At 41.1% G+C, this 25437-nt stretch overlaps 1 protein-coding gene across 1 annotated transcript in view; it reads right to left on the bottom strand.

Annotated features, from left to right (window-relative positions):
• LOC144036077 (polypeptide N-acetylgalactosaminyltransferase 10-like) overlaps positions 1-13629 on the bottom strand; it is a 46830-nt gene extending 33201 nt beyond the window's left edge. Inside the window, exon 1 of the mRNA XM_077546364.1 lies at positions 13265-13629. Coding sequence (XP_077402490.1) covers positions 13265-13432 — 168 coding nt within the window. The 5' untranslated portion in view covers positions 13433-13629. The remainder of the gene's footprint in view (positions 1-13264) is intronic.
• Positions 13630-25437: the final 11808 nt, after the last annotated feature.

Raw genomic sequence — 25437 nt, 5'->3', positions numbered from 1 at the left:
TATAAACAGAAAAGCTCATATTTTGGTGGTTGATTTACAAAGTTTCTTGGTTCTTTTCATCCCATTTGGATGCAGCCGATGGGGTATGGAATCCCTGCGCAAACACTAATTGACACATGGCCTTTTGTCATCGGTTAAATGGCTCGCTAAAAGGCGGCATTAAATTTAATGAGGCAGGGTTGAAAGGATGTTGGGCATCGGGGGAGGCGGAGAAGTGGGGGGACGCTTCACCAGGTGCTCAGCTAGCTTCTTCCTCATGCAAGAAAAGTGTCATGCTTGGAATTTGTGGCACTGCTTTCACATGTTGCGGTCTGTTCGGTCATGCAACTCAGTGCGTCGCGTCCTACTGAGCCGCTCCTTGAATATTAATAGGTGCCAATGTCTACCTCAAATATAGTGACTTTACGGCACTGCGGAGCTTTTCCTGATGACGACGATTAGAAGAGTCAAGCAAGTGTGATTTAATGCTCAGTAATAACGATTTGGTTTGGTAATGCAATCTTGCGAGCTGGCTGATATGGAACCGAAAGCATGTTTAATTTATGTTAGACAAGTGTGTTCTCAGATGATTTAGTAAAAAATCTTCTTCAAAATGAAATTACTAAAAAATAAGACATTGGCAATTACAGAATAAAGTGAACCGAACCCCGACACGAATAGAAACAAATTTACCTAAGTAATTGGCGCCTCTCCAGAACGGTTTGTACGAAATGAAGCTCCTCAACTCACTTTGTATTGTTTCCTTGGCAGCAAGATACCAGCCATTTCTTCTTTATGAAGTGTGAAATGATTTCATTTGGGATATCCCAAACTTTGGACATTCACAGTTTTTTGCTGACTCTTTCTAACTGCCTTGCTGGCACGGAGTGATATATGTTGAAAAATGTAGATTCAATTCAGATTGAAAGGGGGCAGTATTTCAACTGTATCGACACAATAAAAAAAAAGAAAAGAATCCGCAATCATCCAGTGAGTCGTCGTCGAATTTCCTCTGTTTGACCTCTGCGGAGGGATTTTCAGATTAGGACAAGCCTCTCCGAAACGATGGCTGCCTAACCTCATTTCCATGCTGCTGTGGTCGGCTGGTAATCCGCCCGACAGCAGATTATGTTTGCAATTCAGTCGCGCAGGACGGGATTGGTGCCACCGCCGGAGGTTCAGACCGTCAGCAGATGTTGCGGGACATTATACAGCGATACATGCCAAAGATACATGCCGGCTTTTTGATCTTTCTTCGCGACTACCTTTGGGGTAATGTAGTAGCATGTGTATAAATACGTCTGGAATATATATCCCCCCCATTTCAAATTTTGTGTTCCAATCCCTTTTTTTTTTTATTTCACCAAACATGATTAGACCCGCAGAAAGTTTCCAGAGTGGTCCTTCATATTTCAAGGTTGGATGCTCTGGTAATACCGCTGTCATCCATGAATGATCACCTAATGCGCCGGCGAGGGGAGAAATACAATACATTTGTTTCTTCCCGCACTAAAAATTCATTTTATTGCCGGCGGCCTGACACCCTCATACATTCATTATGAGAAATCTTTGCCCCGGGCCTACAGCTTTGTAAATTACTCAAATTAAACAATCACATTTGGGGTGGTGAGACAGCAGTTAAATAGGAAAATGTGTAATATTGTGGAATTTGTCAAAATTAGCGAGAGAGGAAAAGTTCCATTTGTAGTAGTTTGTAGTGTTCCATTGCAGCCGTACTGTACATACTCATGTGTGTATATATATATATATATATATATATATATATATATATATATATATATATATATATATATATATATATATATATATATATATATATATATATATATATATATATATGAGTGTGTGTGTGTATATGGGTGTGTGCAGTCCTCATGTATGTACTTCTCTACACATGTATACTTCTGTGAAGACTTCTGGGAAGTCTTCTACTTATTGCTGCACTTCTTATTTAATTTAAATTTTATCTCTTTCTATTCTGTTGTTTTTTTTCTTTACTGTAAACTGCAGCTGGACGGAGTCCAGGAAAAAGTTCCCCACGGGGAAAATAAAAGTATATCGTATCGTATCGTATCGTAGTAAAAAAGTCATTTGATGGAGGACGAAGCCGCACTTCTGCGACCCATCTCAGCTGAGGTCGTTACTTCACCTCTCGCTTTCTTTGACCCCCTGCCAAGCGCAGACAGACGCTGGAGGTGAGAAGAGGGAGTCCTCCGTTTCTGCCTAAACCCGCAGAGACGCAATTATCCGCCTTTCACGTTCCAGCTTGGCCTGTTCCTCGCCTTCCACCTTTCAAACGCTCCACAGACATGTCCATTTGCTCTTCTTGTCCTGGCTCATCACACAGAATCAAAAGCCGGCAACCTGCTTGGTGTAAAAATAGGCCGCGGGAGTCAGCGTTCACCTCCAAAAATTCACATTCTGAGTAGAAGGAAGGAAAGAAACTCTTTACCGCTAATTTTCAAGAACTTCAGCCATGTAGGTTGACAAGTGGAAAAAGCTTCCTGTAGACTCGGCGTTTAATTCACCTGTGTTTTTCAGCTAGAGCGCTAACTAGAAGCAAAGATGACAGACTTTCAAAAAATCCAATCGAGGACGTCGATCTTTTACCAGAGGTTCATGAGCTCCATCTGGGTTGGTTTCTAAGTGAACAAACCGCCCTGTAAACCAGACATTTTTTTCCAGTGCTTTTTAAGCTTGAGTTCCAATTACAGTAGAAGCAACTCCATCATTACAATTAAAGGCATCGATGTTCTTTAAAGACTTTCAGCCAGGTAGGCCTATACCTTCCACCTGCATATCATAAGACTCTTTTGATACAGAAATCCTGCAGAATTGGCAGTGGATCTGTACTATAATAAACTCAAGTTCCATCTAGGTTGGAGATGCAACTTCTGTCTTGGATGTGAAAGGCTTTTTCCGTATTTTACACACATCTCTCAGAAATTGGTGCCATAAACGCAGATCTGCCATTTATTCAGAACTCAACAAAGAAGGATATTGCCAAAACTTTACGCTCCTCAGTGAGCTGAACAGTTTGAAGTTGGAATTGTTTGAATTAGTTGAGAAATGTGAAAGGGGGAGGAAAATCCATCTTTAACTCAGGTCAAACACCTGCCTCCCACCATTCGATTCCATTGCAATACTTTGGTGCCATTGAAAGTTATAATAATAACCACTACTACAAAAAGACAAATATTGAGAATTTGTGATCCCTGGGACAAGTAGAAGCAGAAAGAAAACAAAAACAAGCAGCCGTATACAATCCGAGGTGAAGGCCAAAGGGAAAAAAAATGTCATGAATAAAACATCGGGAAAGACTTGTGAAAACATCTACTGGTGTTGAGTGCTTTCTTCGCTTCTTCTTTATGAGAGACAGAATTTGAGAAAAGCCAGCCGGGAGTTTTGTCAGTGGATCTAATCCAAAAGCTTGAACCGTCCGGCCCCCCTGGGATCCACTTCCACGGTCTCTTTGCACTACACGTTGAGGTTGGCCAAGCAGAGATTGAGGCGTCGAGACCTCCCTGGAAGCGCATCCCTGCAGGGCCGTCTCACAACCTCTCATCTCCCGACACAAGTCATTATCCAGAACTCTACTGCTACAACGGATACTGGACAAAGGCCATGACAGATGGCCACCTCCCTGCTTTCAGCCCGCAGAGAATTGTTCTCGGTGCTAGCAAAAGAGGCAGTTTGGAGACTTTTATGTTGCTCCCCTTGTAGTGTGTCTATCCTGCCAAATAACAGTGAGTCAGTGTTTACCTTAGCAGCTGTCAATGCCGAAAACAAAGCATTTCCAATTGACCCAGTGGAATAAAAGGTTCTTTATTGAAATATAGAAGTGGTTGCATTTATGGCTTCAACAATTAATTGAATAACTCAAATAATTCAATTAAGACAAAAGGTTGCCGCACAATGTCTGCCTCAAAGCTTCAGTAGCTACTTTCTGAGTAAGTAATTCTACTCAATTAATTCACATTGATTTGTGCAGAAAAACATAATTGTGAATTAGCGTAGCAAGTGCAATGGGAAAAAGCTGTTTGTAAAACATTTCATACATACTGCGATTGGCTGGCAACCAGTTCAGGGTGTACCCCGCATACTGCCCGAAGCCAGCTGGGATAGGCTCCAGCGCCCCCCCCGCGACCCTTGTGAGGACAAGCGGTTAAGAAAATGGATGAATGGATGGCTGGATAGAGATGTTTTTGCTAAACTGAAACACTGCAATAGTTTTGCTGACTGTTATCATATTGTCAGGATCTGATACTGGCCTATTAGTTCAAATGTTTTTAAAGCATTTGCATTTGGAAGGGTGTGAAATTCCACATTTTGTGGAAAACCTAACAAATCCATTCAGTAGGCACCAACAATCCAGAGTCGAAATTACTTTGACTGGTCACCTGCTCTACTGTTATACGATAAAGCCAACATCATCCTCTCAGTGTCCCCTGACTTTCTTGCCTGTAAGCAGGACATTATCTCTTCGCATTGCTGCCGGCTTTGCGTGGGCCGATTGGGAGCGGTGATGGTCGGGGGGGATGGAGCAGAGGACAGATGTGGCTTACATAATGATCCGCAAATGAGTTGTCTCCATTGTCCTAATCCTGCTAGCATCGTTTCGTGGAGCTTCCTAAGCCAGGACACGGATCCCAGGGTACTGTGATTCTTCCAAAAGCAGAGGAAAATCAATGGAGTCGGCAGCAGGAAGAGGTTTAACAGCTAAATTGGATGCTTGTTAACAACAATTAGGCCACGGGACTGGATAATCTACAAAAGAGAGAAACAAAAGAAGGTCTACAGATAATGGTTACAAACTGGAAAGTCTGTACCCTGGCTTGGTCTCTTATTGTAAATTTACACATTAGCTAGGGGCCATGTGACAAATCGCTAGATCTGTTCACCTGTGAAGAACAAGGCAACAAATATGACTAATCAGGTTAAAGATAAAAATAAGGAACCACAGACCACTGTAGGTCTAATCAGTGCTCCAGCAATGATTTTTGTTCACTTTTATGCCGAATAACACGAGCAGTTTCCATGTCCTCCTCGCGTCTTGTCCTCGTCTTCAGCCTGCACATCCTCTTAACTTTAACGGCAACAGCTTTCCTGCACCATTTGCAAACAATTGTATTTTTTGCATTATATCTGACATCTTGTAGCCTCGCCACGACAAAGAGTCCCACTTTGCTGAAGATGCGACCAAACTGGATGCTCACAGCCTCCCACGCTCTGACATTGTTTTTATGCAGCAGCGAACGATGCGTGTATGTCCAAATGGAAATGAAGACGTATGATGTTACGGATTATGTCATCATGTCAATTTTGCGATATTTAGAATTTTTATCATCTCGCAGAAGGTATGATATGGAAGACCCCTACTCTTGAGCATCAACACTTCTGGCTTTTAAAACGGCATGAAACGCATACAAACAGATGACGAGAATCTCTCTCACTTTCGCTGAGCCAATATTTAACCGCATGCCTCAACACATTGTTCCCACCATTCCTGCAGCTGTGCTAGCATTCATTTTGAGGTTGGTGTCAATTCACCTTCGCCCACACAGCTTGTGTTTTCCTGCATTATTTTGCATCACCAATGAATGGCAGTGAAAGTGTGGCGGCGGGAAGGAGAAGATGTGTTTGTGTGTGTGTTGACGAGTAATGATCAAAGCCTGGTAAGTACCCATGATGGCATCCACTGCTGTTCTTGTGAGCAGCTTTGGCAAGATAAAGCCACGGTCTAGCAGAGCAAGAAATGCAGCAATTTCTGCCACGTCAATCTCCAAAACAGCCTTGACCAAAAATACCAGGCCGGCGGCCTCGGTTCAAACTATTGCTCTGAAAGCGGTGGTGCTTAAAATTTTGATACATAGTACCATCTCAAAAAACACTTTGCTCTCCTACTACCACCACAATGACCAATGGTGATATATCGTAGGAGGTCCAAGACTTCATCAGAAACCTGACTGAGGTTTTATTCCTACAAACTTCAGTGATGTACTTTAATTTGTTCTGACCATGATCATAATTAAAAACACTCGTATCTCAAATAATCTTTCCACATTGAAATGAATAGAAATTCCATCCATTTCCCATCTATGCCTCACCCTCGCTCCTCCAAAACACAAACATTTTTGAAGATAGTATTTTCTGGAAAACAGCGTTGATAATTGGTTGCGACTAATCTATCATTGTATCTTTGGGGTATAATCAGTTGTTGATGGGGTGATACCTCAAAGTAACTGCTTTTATATGGTATACGGTTTACTTTTTTGGCGCCTAAAATAGCTTTTATAAAAGGCACCATCAGTCACACTGGAGTCTATAAATTAGACTGAAAGAGTACATTAATATATTTAAAGACTAAAAATGTGATCAAGCTTACAGTACAATCAAGATACAGGTTTAGACTATTCTAGAAAGCCCTCCACACATAATCAGCTACCATCGCGGTGATTCTCGACTGATTAGACAGCCACAAAGGCAGCTACCTTGTGACCTTTTCTGCTGCCAAACAAGTAATATGTTAGATAGTGATTTGTCTGAGCAGATTTGCTAAACAAAACACTCTAGGAGAAACAACCAACTGCCGAATTTACCATTTGAAAGATAAACTAAACATGGGAGCAAATGGTGGCAGATGATAAATCGCAAATATTTTGCCTCAGTCTTCAATGGGTTTTCGATGGGGTCGCCCAGGGGACATTTCATGAATCCTCCAATGGCGCTTTTATCAGAAAATATCCAGGGTCAGATAATAATCAGTCCAATGTTCAGCACTGCGGCTCACAAAGAAGCTTTTCAACTACTGTTGCCACACCTGTTTGATAAATGCAACCGGGTTAAATCCACGCACATTCCTAATGGATTACTGAATTACTTTTTGGATTGTGTGCTGTCAAAACAGTTGGACTATGAGTCGGTTATGGGCTGTCAAGGACTCAACATAATTTAGTTTTATTCATTGAGCACTTCAAATACAATAGCAGCTGAAACTAAATTATGTACATGAATAAAAATCAAACATAACACAAAAACAAATATGAAACAAAATGACAAACAAAAATGAAAATTAGGGCTTAAGTTTCAGGCAAATGAAATCAGTTTCATCTACAGTCGTTATCAAAACGTACATACAATTGTAAAGAAGATAATGGCTCTCCTGAGCTTCCAGTTATTTCTATAACTCTGATTTTTCCCTAAAAAAGTAATTGGAACGGATACTTTCTTGTCACAAAAAAGATTCACTAATTTTTGTTATTTTATTACTGGGTGACCAAATCTGCTTGGTCAAAAATATACATACAGCAACATGAATTGGCAATGTTGGCGACTTAGAAAGTTTGTCAATGAAATGAGCTTCATACTAACTTATTGTGAGTGCTACAACTTTTAAATTCATTAAAATAGGGCTCATTGGATACCAATGCCCACAAAGGCTGAAATGGACAGTCAAAGGAGCTCAACAGTGTCAAAACGGATCTGAAAACGGAAATCATTGACTTGAACAAGTGAGGAAAATTGCTTGGAGCCATTTCAAAGCAGCTGCAGGTCCCAACAGTGCAAACAATTGTTTGCAAGAATGAAGTGAATGGCACAGTTTATCACTACCATGATCAGGAAGAAAATGCAAGCCATCACCTGCTGCTAAGAGAAAATTGGTCAGGAGGGTGAAGAGTCAACAGAGAACCACCAAAAAGCAAATCTATCAAGAATTAGAAGCAGTCAGTGTCCACAGTCGAGCGTGTTTTAGCATCGCCATGGAATGGGAGGCTGAATTGTCCTTGAATGGGATCGCACCGCATGTATCGAGATGTGTTTCGAATTGTCTTGATTGGAGCGATTTACACCGCCTAGTGCAAGCTATTTCTTCCAGAGGCTAAGCACTGTGAGCAGGCCTTAAATTAGCAATGGGCGATTATCTTAATCATCTGAACATTAAAAGTTGCGAAACAAATAAGTAAGCAGCATGTTCTGCTGTAATTAAAAGCCTCACTTCTCGCAGGCTCCCCTGCTTTGCTGCACCTGTCGCTCGTTTGACTGGTCTGGGCCAAAGCGCAAACGCAACGAGCCTGACCGGCATACTGAGCAGCTTCTGCACACGCTCAATCCGCCAGCAGCGAGTCAACGTCCGCCTTGTGCGCGCCAGGACCCGGGGGAAAGAAACGCTCTCCAACAAGGTCAGCCTGTGAACAAACACCTCTTTTACCTGCTCGCGCTTGCCTTTCCCTCCTGAGGTGTTTTATCAGGACCACCACCAGCAGCAGCAGCAACCTGACACTCTCATGCTGACACAAGTCTGCAGCAAGCAGCTTCAGTTGTCTTTGCAAATGACTTTCAAGCTCTTCGTCTCACTGGGTTGTAGAGGCTTAACACATTCGAGATGCAATCTATGCACCTGGGCTTCCAGCCAGGGCAGAGCACAGATGCCCAATACCCAGTGGTTGGAAATAATGGAGTACAAGCACAGTTGTACCTTGAATTACGGATGCTCCAACTTGTAGAACGACAACTGTGCAGTCTACTATAACAGCATTTATTATTTTGCTTAAATGACAAAAGTAGAAAACAATATTAGAAACATACTGTAAATCCGCAAAGCAGTGACCATAAATTGATTTGATCATTCATATACATTTTTTAACTTTTTGCATTAAACGATTACAAAATATGAATGTGTGTTAAACTTCACAGTCTACGTCAGAAGCACCATAAGCACCATTTGAAAACCGCCATCCTGCATTGGTACCTTACACACGCAGCCGCGTGAAAGCCGGCCAGAGCAAAAGAGTCTTTAAAGCTTCAGTAGCGCATTCGATTACTTCTGTCACTTCAATTAATTTTGCGTTTTAATTAGCATCGGCTGATGCCGTCAGCTTGTGAGACTGATAAAAAAAATGTTTTTTAAATTACGGAAAAGGTCACAGAGGGACGACGTTGTTTTATTTTCGTTTGTGTTATTCACAAAGAACGCGGACATCTGAAAACACATGCCGCAGAGTATTTATAGTCCATGAGTGTTTTTTTGATAACCAGCAGGAATTTAATTAGGTTTCTTTATCTCAAAACAGGAGCACTGCAGACGGTGTGCACACGAAGCAAGCACTGGCATTAAAACCACAGGAGTTAAGTTGTGTGGCTTGGAATTACTACAAAAGAGCAATGGGTTCCCAAACTTAACCCGCAGGGATCTATGCTGCCTATTTGCATACACTTCACTTGACCCCCCCCCCCCAAAACATTTAGATTTGTTACTACAAATATAATGAAACTTCCTAAGGCAAGATCTACTAGTCTAAGTAGTCTGTTTGACAAGTGTAACTCAGAGGCTTGGTGATGAAGTGCTGCCACCACTTGGGAAAATGCACTCGGAATGTCTTTATGGGGGCTCGTTTTTCGTCTTGAGAACAAGTCGCAATAACATCTGAACTTGGCATTGGCCCAGCAGAAGTAGGGGACGGGATGATCGGTGTCTCATTTGCCCAAGGCAGGACCAGCTTCCAACCCTGCCTGAACCTCAAAAAGTGTGAGACAGACGTGCTAACCACTTGCATTTTGAAAAAGGTATAATATCAGGTTGGCACTCAAAATGGCTATACATTCTTTTTTTATTGGTTCACCAGCTGTCACAGATTTAAAAAAAATCTTTATTTTTTAAATTGATTTTGCTCCATTTCCAACTTCATTCACTTGCGACATTCAAGCCATAAACTCTGTGACGTGAAAAACCAACTCTCACATCGGCTATCGTAATCCGTGCTTAATAGTTTAAATCCTTCTCTGAGACTTTTCTCTAATTGCTCTTCACCTCACAGGATTAAAAACCAGGAGCTGATGTGATTCATTTAATTGCCGACGTCCGCCCCGCCTGGTGGAGAAAATTCACTCAGGTTTTATTGTCACTTGTTTTGAAGACAGTGAATCTCGCTGAATCGCAGTTCGTCTTTCGTGCCTCTGCTCGGACCTTTAAGCAACGTTTTCTTAGGGTGTTTTACAGTACAGTGTTCCCTTGCTACTTTGCGGTTTGGGTATTGCGGCTTCACCCTTTCGCAAGGTTTTTATTTGTAATCATAACTTCGCTATTTTGCAGGTTTTCAACTTGTTGTGTTGGGCACAATTGTATCGGGAAAAATGTCCCCGTCTCTGCAGCAGTGCAGAATACAAACCAAAGAGTTACTTTAAAATTCACCTTTGTAGTGGCATATCGGAATTCCAAGAGAAAAGGAAACAAGGCAGCTCACAGGTCAAACGTTGTGACTGCTGTTGGAGAGCCAAGAAAAGAAAATCTGGAGCGCTCAAGCCCTGACAGACGAAAGCACAAAGGGCATCGCGGTCTGACACATTGGGTTCAAACTTGTTTTCTATAGAGATCGCCCACTTACAATGTCGGGGGCCCGAAAATATTCCCCGCTATAAATCACGAGAAGGGCAAAACGAGGGCGCAATATGATGCATTGTGTGACAATGTCAAGTAAAATGAAATGAAAGGATATTGCAGTACAAAAGGTGCCGATGCTACATGATGACATTGAAGACATCTTTTGTAACACGACACTACAAGAAGGAGATTCATTTTATCCAAGAGGAGACTGAGGGCAGCGGGAAAACTGACCACCACGGTTGTCCAGGGTACATCTATCTCCAAGTGTGGCAGAAACGGACAAGGTCCCCACAATGATGAATGTGCAGCAATGCTGCCAACAACGCACGGCTCGTAAATGTAGCCTCCAGTGTACAGGCAACCCGCATGATTCTCATTTACCCGTGACGGGGCCGTGAATCTTTGCCAACTTCCCTTTCAAGAGCGCACTTTATCTTCCCCCGACTGGGCGATGACCCGATCGCATGCGGCTATGGACAACCCACCGGCAGTCTAGCAACCACCCAGCCCCCCAAAAAACAGAACCAGAGTTGCAAGAGTTGCAAAGGGGTGGAACATTTTCAAAAAAATTCTGGGTAAAGTAAGTAAATTTCCACTTTGGAACCTTTTCAATTGGATCTATGGGAATTAACGGAAAATTGAGGCTAATTTAATGTAAAGGTTTTGTTGGTTTTATCCCAATAATGCTGAAATATATTTTCCCAACTATATTTAAATTCTCCATAAGAGCCAACATTCAATTTTGTAAATTCCTGGTTTATTCTCATAAATGTCTGATAATACGCCCTTATGGACTGCGTTTTTTTCAGTTTTGCAATTCACGTGGCTTTACATTGACACATGTGTGTGTCTGTTGCACGTCCACCCACTCACAGTTATAACTGAATCCGGCATCAAAATGCCAAAAGGCAAAATCACAAGCACAGGTGGAGGATAGGAAGGAGAGATGAACATTTGTCGAAGCACTGGCTTCATTCAAATCACTGGTGTGGAACGCCAGCGAAACAAAAAAAATGTCTCGAGAGTGCTTCTGAACACACCTACCAACGAGAAATCATTTTCAGACAGTAAAACGTTATTCTCTTTTATGCACAAAATCAAACATGTGTAGAGCCATGGCCCAAAAACCAAGACACGGACTGTGCCATGGGTTACCAGTAAGACAAATCCCATGTAAAGTTTCCAACTTTGAACATTTCCAGAATAGACAACTTAAAACCTAAACCTGATCAAATAATTAACAAGTGAAATTTCCGGATGTATAAAACTTCATTTGAATCTTCTTTCAACTTTTGAATGCACATCAGTACTTTTTGTACATCTTGCTTTTCTCGAACAACTGAACAGCAAAATTACAACAGGTGTTTTTCCAAGACATTTACTACTAAGCCCTTCAGTGACTCTTCCAGTCTATTTGCATTTTTGCTGACAAACAGTAACTTCCTTCTGAGAACATCCCGTTTGAATTCTCATAACAGGCAAGGCAATTCCAGTCAGATCATCGTTGCATACGGGAACATCATTACAGTACGAGTTCCTTTAAGTTATTGACTGAACGACTCAAATCGAACAGATGAATAGCGAGTCAGCGCTTATATAAGAAGTGTTTGTGTACGAACTGTATCTTCCCAATCACTAATTTATTAAGTGACTTTGAAGCTCGACAGCTGTTATCGCGCTGTTTGCTAATACGTAACAGGCTCTCTGCGCCGTTAATCCCATTCATTACGTCGATTGTCAGGCGAGATATCAAAATCCAGACAAGTCAACTCCGGAGGCGACGCACGACAAACGAGAATGTGACGACTCACAAACTCAGCAAATTAGCTTCAACCTCCCGTTCAAAGGAAAGATATTTCACACTGGAATAACAGCTAATCAACATTTTCTTATGAAGGACTCACTCAAAAAGCCAACAATCATCACAGTCAGGCCTCTATGCAAAACTGCTGCTCCACAAAACTCACTCACTCACTCACACACTCACACACACACACACACTCACACACTCACACACTCACACACTCAATGAAAGCCTCTATTCAGCAGATTTTGGCCCATTTGAATAAGAGGAACTTCTATTGTCGGCTCCCCAGGGTTCATTTTAGAGGGGCGCATGGGAGGATTAATTGTAACCTAAAAACTGACATGTTTCCCTATGTAATCATTTGCTTTATGTACAGTTAACCCACTTATTGGGTTAACCCCAGACCCACCCACGATAAATCTATGATTAACTGCGCAGAAAACCGTTTAGCGCAACTTAACTGTTACAGTATACAGAAACTTACCTGGTACTGTATACAATAAGTATTGAAGTACAGTATTGACTTTATTTCACGTTTGCATAAAGATCCTTCAGGGCCTGTAGGACAAATCCCGCTATTGTTGAAAAGCATTTGTAGTGACGCTAGAGTTTGGCCAAGTGGGGTCGCCATGACAACGAGCACCCCCATTATGTGAGGGTCCTCATGTGAGAGGGATGAAATGTTGGGGCAGTGGTGCCAAAAGCGTCATGCTAAGCTAACACCAGAGGCAATGCCGTGTTGAACTGTCAACCTGTGAACGCACCACCAGCAACTTCCTGAAGTCCGCGTTGTGTCAACTTTACTTGTTCCGCGGTGGCTACGTGGCCCCCGGATACATCCTGGTCGCTTGGGCCGCTCTCCGACCACGCTGACACGGTTATTAAAAAAAAAAAGAAGCCCAACGTCGCTACAATCACTCAGCTCACACACGCTAGTACGTGTGTAAACATTAGCGAAAATCACGAGTTCCGGCCAAAACTAACACTGGAAGTCCTCCGGAGACACTTGCGCTGGTTTATTTACCGACATACATCCGCGTTACGACGACGCCATGGCCGCACTGCTTCCGCCTCACCTGAAGCTGCGGTCCGACGCCCGGTACGTCCGCCGCCGACGCCACGTCTGGCGGGTTGTCCAACACCCGGTCCCGGTACAATGACCACAAGCCGACGTTGGGGAGGAAGACGAAAGCCGCTACGAGAAGCCCGGCGAACTGCAGCAGCCTTTTCTCCCTCCGCCTCATCTCTCCGAGAGGGGAAAAAGAAGCGTAGGAGGAAGCGGCGGTGGGGGAACCAAGGAGAGCCTCCCCCAGGAGTCCACGTTCGTTTCGGGTTTATCCGAGTGGAGGGAAGTTCCACTCTGACAGCGGGACGGAAGGAGCCCGTCAGCCCGAAGCTGTGACGCCGAATGGGCGCCGGCTGTCTGCCGCTAGAGGGCGGGAAGAAGCCAAGCCTGTGAAGAAGGGGGAGGCGGGAAGGGGGGTTATGTTTTAATTAATACATTTATTTATTTTAAATCAACATTGGCGTGACAATATTGTTGTAAAACATATAAATAATAAAATAATGACTACTAAAAGATAAGTTGGGGGGGGGGGGGTCGCCTCATCTGTTGCGTTCACATACACTTTGAACATAAAAGATTAAAGATAGGGTTGGCAACCTAACCTACAGCCCGTGGGCCTTGATTTAATAAAAATACATAACCAAGCAAATCTCATTGAAGTGATTTGCAACAAAGAATGGTTCTGACATGATGTAATAATTAACTATAATTATGATGTTGAATATTATATGTTATAGGGGTGTTAAAAAAAATCGATTCGGCAATATATCGCGATATTACAGCGCGCAATTCTCGAATGGATTCGATATGCGGCCGAATCAATTTTTAAAAATCTTTTTTTTGTTATGGGAATATTCAACAAAACGTCTTACTTAGGGTTAGGATTCACACATTAAGCATGGAAGAATGTTATATTAATGGAACATTAAGCCTTAATATTTAATTTTAGTGTTGTTCAAACATGAAACAGACTGCAACCTTTTTGCTAAATGCAGTGGCTCAGTTATATGCCTACATTTTCATATAAATAAATACATTTGCATACAAATCTTACAGTGTACATGTTTACTGGTTAGTATTTTCCAAATTTGAGTTTTAAAAAAATCACAATAATCAATGTATAGATTCGTATCGGGATAAATTCGTATCGAATTGTGACCTATGAATCGAATTGCCAGGTATTGGGCAATTCACACCCCTAATATGTTATATATTTTTTAAATGAATCCAAGTGGAAAATTCTGTTGAATGGCACCCAAATCACTAACTACAATTCATTGACATTTTTCAAATTATTTAATAATATTGTAAAAAATGATGGGATAATAATGCTATAAAAATTGAATGGTGCTGTGCAAAGTTCTCTTTCAATACATTCTGATAATTGGCTATAGTTAGGGTGGAAACAAATGAATTTTACTCGTCATTTGGGAGTAAAGTTCAAAGGGTTTATAATGAAATAAAAACTATTTAGATTAGAAAATATTCTAATAAAATAGAATCAGATTTTAAATATACAAGAACAGTATATTCAAAATCAAGGTTTGACAATCAAATACAAAAATATTGTGATTTCATAATACTGTATTATAATGCAACTATATGATGCTATATATTGTTTTAAATGAATCCATGTGTAAGCCATTGCCAATTTTAGTTCAGTTAACAAATGCAACAAGTGGATGCTAGGCAAGTGGGGAAGAAAAAAACATTGAACAGCAAAAAACACAAAAATCAATGCAAGTCGCATTGCAAACAAAATGTGGAAAGGTAAAAGAGTGAAGAATTACAGCACGGTTGGTTGCCAATAGATTGTGCCAGTGAGCATAGACGAATACACTGCCGTGTTTGAAATGGAAGGAACGGCAAATCAATGGCAAGCACTTTGGAGCTGTGTCTCCGAAAACCAAGCAACTGGGATCTGCTTCATTCGTATTCTCCCTGTGCGTGTCTGTACTCTTAGAGATTTCATTCTGCTTTGCCCGCCGTTGTCATTTTTCTCCCCCACCGTCTCTTGTTTCCCCGGTTTGCCGTCCGAGCATGAAATGAGTTGTAAAGTGCTGAACAAGGAGGAGAGATTACAATGTTCCCCGTGTAAAGTCTTTGAGGTCTAAGAGGAGAATTGTCCACATCAGTCTGCTGTGTGGTCGGTGGGTCAGAATTTAATCAAAAACAGCGTAGTAAATGATAAATTTAGTACTTAGCGTGTTAAATTAGCGATTTAACAATTTGGGGTGGTGGTGTTTTGATGATGATAATGATGCATAACACTATAGGATAGCAATACGAATTATAATACCAACTTGAATGTTGCAGTGTTTGCTAACTCAAGCAAGATGTCATTGTTTTTTTTATTTTATTTCTGAATTAATTAAACAAAGTTCCATAACAAACTGGAACATTCTCGAAGTGGGATCTTGGATATATGAAGTAGCGACTGTTCTACTCCAGTCCTGTAGGTGGCAGTAATGCATATTACAAACTTGAGTTTTTCTTTCTTTAAGAAACATTAAGAAAAATAACTGCTGCGTGTTCAAATCTTTTGAGATTTCATCACTGAAATGTTTCGTGTACATCACAGTAATATTTTCTGCGACATCACGCCACTTGTAAAAATTCTCTTTTTAGCTCTCGTTCTGCCACTCGTGAAATTACATCCACCTACAGTATTTCATAATACAGCACTTTGTGTTTAAAGCATTTTTTGTTGTTTGATTTCCATTAATCAGCAGCTTTGCAGATGTTTCCTCGATGCACTGGGGCAGATTATACATGAAGATACCTTTCCACCAATCGATTAGCTTTACTTACTTGACATTGTGTGTTGGAGTGGACTGATGCTTACTAATTGTTGATCACAGGGCGCTTCATGGATGCAACTAATGGCTTCCTGTGCTTAGCTGCCAATCGCAAGCAGGCCCACTGGACGAGTTTTTTTCTCCTTCAGGGTTCCACCCCAACCTCTATCTATGGTAGATAATATTTTTATATAACAAAAATATAACATGTGGTAATACAATTTTTTGTTGCTCTACAAAATTATTGAATTGCTTTTGCCTGTCATTTTTATGTGTGCAAGCCAAAGGTTGAATGTGAATAACTATTAGCATAATACTAATTCATGTGAAAATTCTGCCCTCTAATGGTGCCCTATTGTTTATTTGAACCAGTTGCACCATTAATTGACTGTTGATTACACACGGTAGCTAATGGCTTTCCACGCTTAGCCGTCAATCACGAGAGCAGGCTCACCAGGCGACTCGCCCCCTGGCAAATCACCTTTTGTTTGTGTGTTTGTTTTTTTGTTTTTACGATTCCACGCCTCAAACCCGGTGACACGAGTTATAAAGTGAAGGGCTCCTCGATCAACATAAATCCCCCACCTCATTCTCAGTCTTTTTGGGGGGTGGCTGTGGGTTCATCTATAATTCATGCTGGAAGACGCGGAACAGATTGAATTGTCACAACTCAGCCTGGTAGACGGCAGGTCGCGGCGACAGAGCGTGAGCCATCCTAATCAGGAACAGATTAGTTCCATGAATCACAAATAAATAACTTTTTTCAATGCAAAGGAATCAAAAGGATAGGCGTTTGACTATGCTGTCTTGATCAAGTCGGGGGAGTACATTTCGAATTTCAAAAGAAAAAAAATCAAAACGATATAGCATTTTTTTTAACATTATGGGAAAAAATGTCGTAATGTGTGAAAAATATAAGAGAACAATAAGTTGCAATGCTGTGAGAAAAAAATTGCGAAACTCACAGTTGTAATGTGGGGAAATTTTTTTGAGAAAAACGTTGCAATGTTACAAAAAAAAGTCATGATAACAAAAATGTTTTGCATTACAAGGAATAATTAATGTAACAAGAAAAAACTCGTAATGGGAAAAGATTGTAACGTTCCCAAAAAATAGTTGTGACAAGAAAAAAAGAATAATGTGAGAAGTCATAACATGTAAAAATGTTAACTTTACGAGAAAAAAAAACATTGTAATGTTGCAAGAAAAAGGTCAAAACGAGAAAAAAGTTGTAAGGTTACAAGAAAAAAGTCATAATGTGATGAGAAGTGGTACCAACAAAAAATGTAACACTGCTCAAATAGAGCTGGAAAAAAAAATCCCAAAAAATAAAAGTTGTAATGAAAAATGTTGAAAAGTTATGACCTGTGAGAAAAAGTCGTAATCACAAAATATTTAACATTGACAAGAATGATGTTGTAATGTTGCGAGAAAAAAGAAGAAATAACAAAAATTTTGATGTTTGACCTTTTTAACACTGTTATCATTATCCTATGAAAAGTACATTTATGGCAAACAGTATGACAGCGTTAAAGGCTTTATGATGGTGAGATCATCAATCCCGCGCCACGTAACATTGTGCGCCCTTGCCACGAGGACACACACTCACTGACTTACTCGCTGTCTAATAATGACCCATGGGCATTTTTGTCCGAAATCTTCTCATAAAATGATAATGGAAGTATCATTGGATTACATTGCTGACCTAGATTGGGCGTCCCGGGCGACGTTTACAGTCTTCGACATCTGCTCGCCATTTCATCTCGCTCCCCACGTAGCCCGCCCCTGAAGGCTTGTTCTTGGTAGGACGTTACATACGTGTGTGAGTGTGCGTGTATCTTCATTACGCAGCCTCACAGATGCTCTACCCGGTGTTCACCCGCCCATTATGTTCCCATAAACACAGATGCACACCAAACGCCAAACTGGCTGATGGAAGAGGAGCTCGGCATGAGAGCAACTCAAAAACATGTGTCTTATTTGGATCCCGACCGATCCATGGTTAATCCCTGATACTAATGAATGAGGTAGGTAGGTTGGTTGGTAGAGGGAGGTTGGTCTAGGTACGTAAGTTAACTCATTTGCTTTCAACAACGTATACAAACTTTTATTTTAAATTAGGGGTGCCAAAATGAGTATGTTAATTTTGAGTTAATTTAAAGTTCCTTAACGCTACTAATTGTTTTTTAACACGCGGTTAATGACTGCCCCTTACATAAAAAGACTGCACTAAGGGAATTCCAGTCGCAACGCAGCAGACAAGTCCACGTCAAACTTTAGCAGTAACAAAATTTAATAATAATGCATATGTTTGAGTAGACTGGGGTCAAGTTGTATTTTACAATTTGAAAAATGTGCAGAATTTCACACGTTACTTCATGTTAAAGATTAGATAGCTCTTAATATGAAAATTAAAATGCAATAAGGTGTCACTAACGTCTTACAAATGCAATAATGCCATCCAGTGGCAGAAAAATGGCCTCAACACAAATCAATACCACACTCGTTTTTGACAGTAAAGTACATCTTTTGAATTTTAACTAAATGTATGAATTATTATGAAATTACTGTATCAATGACTAAAAGATGCAGCCATATTTCTATTAGTTTTTTTCTTCACTTTTATATTAATTAGAGTATGCAAACTTAGGAAAAAAATTATACTGTACATTTTATTGTACATTTAGAACAGATAAAAAAAATGGCGATTAATCGTGAGTTAACTAATTAAGTCATGCGATTAATTACAATTAAAAATTGTAATCGCCTGACACCCCTATTTTAAATAAGTGCCATGGTCCCAAAAACCTATTTATACATTAAAAAAAGAAGTTTTTTTTATGCTAGAGCATACAAGAAGGCTTTGATGCAGCCTCTGACCTGAAGAGGTCGCTTAAAGCAATGGTAGTTATTGCAAAAACGGCCAGCAGGTGGCAGCAGAGTATAAGAGATCAGCCAGGGCCATGTTTCACAAAGCTCTTTTTGCCAGTGTTTTCAACAGATTTGTGACTAATTATGAAATTTAGCTATATTCTAATGCTAATTCCTGATAAACGAGAGAGAGATTTTAGAGAGACTGAGAGACTCTAATCTTTTCTTTGGTAGGTTTCATGTTTTATCATATCCTGTGGGTCATACAAAATCAGTCAAAATCCAGTAAGAGAGCCGGGAGTGAAGGGGGTTGCTTCAGTGAAAATGGCTGGGAGTGAATGAGTTAAGAAGGTAGCAAGTTAGGTGAGGTTGAGGCTGGTCTTGGTCGGTTTGTTGGTTAGTAGGTACTGTAGGTAGCTGGTGGTTGTTGTTCTCTTCTGTGGCTATGTAGTAGGTAGGCCAGTCATTTGGTAGGAATGGAGATAGGTACGTGTTGGTGTAGGTACGTAGGTTGAGGTTAGTCTACTCTAAGTAGATATGTGAATTGGTAGGGTGGTAGGTAGGTAGAAAGGTAGTTAGTTAGGCACGCAGGTAGGTTTTGTCTGAGGTAGGTAGGCAGAGGTTATTCTTAAGTAGGTATTTCAGTTGGTAGGGTGATATGCAGGTTGGTAACTTGGTAGGTAGGCAGGTCAGACGTGGTTGGTAAGAAAGTATTTAGGTACAGTAAATTGGTCTTTGATCGGTTTGTCGGTAAGTAGAGGTTGGTTTAGGTACGTAGAATAGATCAAGGTTGGTAAGAAGGTACAGTAGGTAACTAAGCTCCACATTTGACAATAACGTTCCACGTTTTCACAATAATAATGCCGTCTACATTTGTTGACCGATTCTAACCATTCTGACTTCACACCTGCCATTGCAAATTAAACTAATTCCTCAACATTTCAGTTCAGCGTGAGCTCTTCAACATCTCTAGTAGGCCTACTAGACTCTCGTACTAAATACTGTTGAAATTCTGCCACCTCCAGGTGCACCATTGCTCATCTCAACAGTTTTGAGTAATTTCGGTCCTGATGACGCCACCGGTGGCCATCTATTGCTTGTGACTGAACACCTCTGCTGACTGAGGAGTGCGGCAAGGTGTCAGGTGAAGTGGAGAGACGGCAGAGTGATGGCTCCTTATCTCTCCGTCACCCGGTGTTGCCATGGCGATCGATAGATTGCCGCCAGGGTCGATTAGCGCAGCCGTGACTCTCACCTTCCTCGTCCATCCTCATTTCACTTCATAGATTTTTATCCCTCCCAAGTGTGAGATGTGCCATAAAGAAAGTGCACTACAGTGAGCGTGTGCTGGTATTAGCAGTGAACTGTGTCATTGCTGTTTTTACTGCAGGTGATGGTTATGGATGAGGTGCAGATTTGGACAGTTTCATTTAGCAACAGGAAATTTTATAGCAAGGTCAGTAACGCATACAGCCACAAAAATGTCTCACACACGGAGTCGCACGTTTTGGTTTGAAGTTTAACGATTATAACGTTGGTAGTGATACATGTGATTAAAACAACAACAACAATACAGCCCCCGGAGACAGTTTCGATAAGAGATAGGAAATGTAGTAGATATGTCTATAAGGTGTAGATGCCTTGAATTTTGGCTATTGCCAAATTGGCAGAATCCCCTGTAATTTTGGAAAATTCAGCTCTCGAAGGCATTTTCACAAATTGTGATATGAAAGATATGCCTATAAAGTCCCAGGAGGCTACACTGAAAAACACACAGGAAGTCTGCCATTTTGGTTCAAAGTGCGATTTCTTTTTTATTTTCTTTTTTTTAGCCATTTTCACATTGGTATCTCCATGTTCTTCTCTGAAAACACAGCCCCAGAAGCCAGTCTCACATAGCAACATGAAAATTGGTAGATACTGTATGTCTGCATAAAAACTATTTTAAAAAAAAAAGTCTCAAGAAGCCATGAATCGAGAAACACATGAAGTCAGTCGTTTTGGTCATTGTTTTATAATTGTGGCCATTGCCAGGACAGTCGCGCCTACCTGTCATTTGAAGTCAGTGTTACTTAGCAACATGAAATTTGGTAAGAATGTCGATCACGAGTAGTCACACAAAAAAGTCTCATGAACCATTGCCTGAAAAGAAACAGAGCCTGCCTTTTTCGTTTGAAGCAAACCATTCCATGTTGGTAGCAGAACATTTGGAAAATACATCCCCTTAAGCAGAAAATTGGTAGGCCTACTACTACTCCTTTAGTCCCACAAAAAAGCCTCTAAAACCTATGCTTGGACAGACCCAGGAAGTCTGCCATTTTGGTTTGAAGCAGCCATTATAGAGTGATCTTGGCACATTCCCATTGGCACTTCAGTCAAAATTGTCCTAGAGGTTTTATCCGATTAAGAGAATGACACTAGTTAGAAGTCAAAGCTAGCAAGTCAGCTTTCAATCTAATTAATATTCCCTTTTGATAGAAGCATGAAAAATTGAAAAGGATATTTATGCCTTGAGACCAATACTGACGGAATGTTTGGTTTTATATGTCCTGCTAACAGATGATGTACGCTCACAGTAAGCGTTACCGATATTGGATTGATCTTTTTTTTCTTCTTTCCGCCAGCATATTTCAAGGCCGTGAGAAGACGCGGAGGGAGCATAAACATATAAACACTCACATATTAATGCGATGCTTCACATTGAGGAAAGAGGGGAAGTGCATGAAAGGGGATCATGCATTAATCATCGACTGCCGCGCACATGCACACACGACGAGTTCAAAAAGCGACGTTTAAATCATCTTAAATCTTACGAATGTTTCCCCACGGTCTTCAGGGTGGGGGACAAACAAGTGTGTTTGTTTTCATTTTATTTTTACAAAAAGTCTTCATGCACACATAAAACTTGTTGGTAATTGTTTTGTCTATGGAAAATGAATGGAGCTACACTTTTAGGGTTTTAGCTCCCACCAGAGTTCGTTTGGGCCAATTTGCCGACAATATGGCCGACTTTTTGACTTTTGACAAATTTTGGAGGCAAGGTCCTAGAGAATTTATCATGTGTCCTGTTGTTATGATATAAACTGTTTGCAAAAACTGCCACATTTTCGTTCAAATACGCCAACCTGAAATACATCAGAAATGCTGGTTTCACATTTTTTCCCTGTGAGGAATTTCAAATAACCATACAATGGCTAGCGTTGTTGTCAGCGCTAATGCTAATGGAAGCACTACACCAACTGCATTATTCGCTGTAAGTGAGTTAGCCACTGTGTGCGTCAGAAGACCTAGCTTGTACACTAGCTAACTCGTGATCACAAACATACAGTTTACAGTTACTAAAAATGTCTTTCAACTTGGGGATGCGTGCCGTGATGAGATGGCTCCATGTCAACTGACAGAAGCTGCCGTGTTAGTCGTAAGACCTTGTACGCTAAACCTTGAGTCGACATGGGATTAAAAACATACAATTGCTTAAAGTTAACTGGAACAGGCAAAATAACCTTGAGCAGTAACTGCATTGTTTACCGCATGTTTGCTCTACGTAACCTCTCCTCAATATAGTGACAGTGGTCCGTATTGTAGCAGCATCTTCTATCTTCTCATTCCTGGCTGGTACATTAATCTTTGTTTGCGGCAAATGTTAATTCCGACGCCCTTTGTCTTCTCTTTGTGCAACAAACGGAGTCCAGTAAGAACAACATTTCTCCACACACGCATGCTGTATCTCGCACATACACTCTTATAGCCCGTTTGCAATCCCTTCCCGTCGAGCCATTGTGTTTTATTCCCATTGTCCGTGTCGACGACAGATTAAATGAGCGGACGCCGGCAACAATAAGCGCTGCTGGCGTGAGATGATAATGAGGGATAATGGACCTCCACTTTTAGCCTGACGGGTTCAGGCTGGGGGAAAAGGCATGATGAGAAACAATGAATGCTTAATAACGCCTAATGAGAGCGTCCCCTCTTCTGGACTAAAAAAAACATCCCATGTGGCATGGGGTTGAGTGTTTAGCGTGCGGCTAACGAAGGCAGCGCTCAGGTGCGAGCATTCTGAATAATGTATCCCGTTAAATATGTAAGTATGACAACATGTCACAATAAGCATAACAACACACTCAGGTCAAGGCCAATTGATGTACAATACAGTTACAACAGCAAGAGATATAAAAAACAATGACCAACAAAGGGAGACAGAACAGGAAGAGAGGAGCACAGTATGGGTTTGGAAAAAACAAAAAACAAACTCAGCAAGTATACACAAAAAACAGCGATTCGACTACTTGTGCATGTGAAAGTGGGGTTGCGGGATATTGGGTGCAAGAGTCCAAGCCCAGACGCAATGAGTAGGCACACACACCCACAAAGGCGCCCGCCACCTCCCAACACACACTGTAACACAGAATACAAAACAAAATACATCGTCTCATTGCCATGGAGACGACCTCGTTGGTTCCTAATCAGGAACATGAAGCACAGGAGAATGAGGCGGTGAGGGAGATATAACAGGGGCTCCGGGGGAAAGAGTCTAAAATCTGTTTTGGGAACAGGCTGACAATAATTTCGGGCAGCCTTGAGTCTTTCACTGGAGCGCTCAATTGGCATCATTTGGCCAAAAATAATATTTCCAAGTTGTAAACATTGAGAAATGTCAAGAGTTGAAAACTCTTCATGTACATGTACAAGTACATTGGTAATTGTTTTGGCTATTGAAAAATGAATGGAACTCATTTGGGAGGATTTTCTAAATGGCTGATTCAACCCAAAATGGCCGACTTTCTCTCAAATGTTCGGCATGGTTACTTCAGACTTTTTTGTGTCCTGTTATGATAGACATGTCCGCCCAATTTTGTGTCAGTTGGTGAAACTGGGGTTGGGGGCTAACTTTTTCTAACTTTTCATAGTATGGGCCTTGGAATTCCCCAAAATTCAGGCATATGCCCATGAGACTTCATCATGTGTCCTTTTATGATAGACACATCCATTCAATTTAGTGTCGATTGGTGAAAAAGGCATCAGAGGCAATTTTTTTTCAATCTTTCCTGGTATTGTGGAAATGTCAAGGTTTGACGTCTTCACATCTCGCTTAGCCGAATAGACGCTTTTGTTTTGACCAACTCTGACACATTAAATGCCTCCTCTTTCACTCTAGTATCGTCAATGCACTTTACACTTGGACCTGACTGATTGATAAGAACATACAATCTGGATGATGGACGCATCGAAGCAAAGGCTGGCTGACCTTTTAGCGCAAATGACGGCAGTTCACTTCCGAGCTTAAAAGCAGTTTTACCTCTGCAGAGGCTGAAATGGGTTATTTTTCTGTTTCCCAGACACCAGCATATATCCAGGCTCGCTGTTAAACGTGGCTTGCCATGTTTAAACCTTAAGAAGGAAAAGAACATTTGAGATACTCCTAACTACATTCTCACGATCCACATTTAGCATTTCAGATATCTGCAATGTCATTTTTCTACCAAGGACAAATGATGTCAATTTTGCCATTCATGTGCATGGGGTTTGTCATTCCAGACATCTACAATTCAGTTGCAGATATGTGCTACATGAATTACGGATATCTGCAATGGAATCGTAGCTATTTGAAACCTCAGCGTCCCAATCATATTCCAAATGTTTTGGACTTGTTTCGTGCATGTAGTTGGAAACACGTCATTTTAAATCCAGTCGCGTCACTCCACATCAAGTATAAGAATGACATCCGCGTTGGTTTTTACCAACAGCTGCATGCGAGATGGCCCTCGGCCGCTTCCGGCTCCGCCGAGGAAGGGCTCGTTATCGGCTGATTTGCCCGACTCGTCGGGCCTGCAATCTGCCCAGTCACTCGTCTTTGATTAGCTTCTACGTCTCCTCGCCGCCCCGAGATGAATGCTAATGAGGACAGCGGTGGCCATTTGCGGATAGCCCGGGTCCGGCTCCGACGTCCATTAGTGGCACCCAAGCCCCTTCTCACGGCCGTAAGGAGAGAGCTTATTATTTTCATACGCAACGATTAGCTCTCATTTATGATGGATGTTCTTAGCTAATACATCCACGCAGATGCTTTGGGAAGCATAGACAAGCAAGCATTAAAAAGAAGCAAGAATAAAAGAACAAGCAATCAAATTGAGCGGATTTGGCTTATTGGTGGTTTATTTTTGCTTATTCAAGTATCTATTGGGTTAAAAAAAAATGTTTTTAATGTATTTATAATGTGCGTCAACTATACGCATTTTACATGATTATAATTATAATTATATAATTATATATATTTTCGCCTACGGTCTCTTTGCCCTATGAATAGCAGAGGTCCGCTATATATAATAAAATACACATGACATGTTTAATAGCAAATCACATCTTAAATCTTTTCTTTTTAGCAAAGCGCAACATCAATAGTTTGACTTCTTTTTAAGAAATTACAACATAAATCACTTGTCTTATTTTAGGAAAGTAGAGCATCAATCTATCATTTTAGAATGTGCAAGAGTCATCATTTGTCTTCTTTTTTGAG

The sequence above is a fragment of the Vanacampus margaritifer genome, chromosome 16 (genome assembly GCF_051991255.1).
Source record: "Vanacampus margaritifer isolate UIUO_Vmar chromosome 16, RoL_Vmar_1.0, whole genome shotgun sequence".
Lineage (NCBI taxonomy): Eukaryota > Metazoa > Chordata > Actinopteri > Syngnathiformes > Syngnathidae > Vanacampus > Vanacampus margaritifer.
Note: the sequence above shows the minus strand (reverse complement) of the source record. Positions and strands in the feature narration are given on the sequence as shown.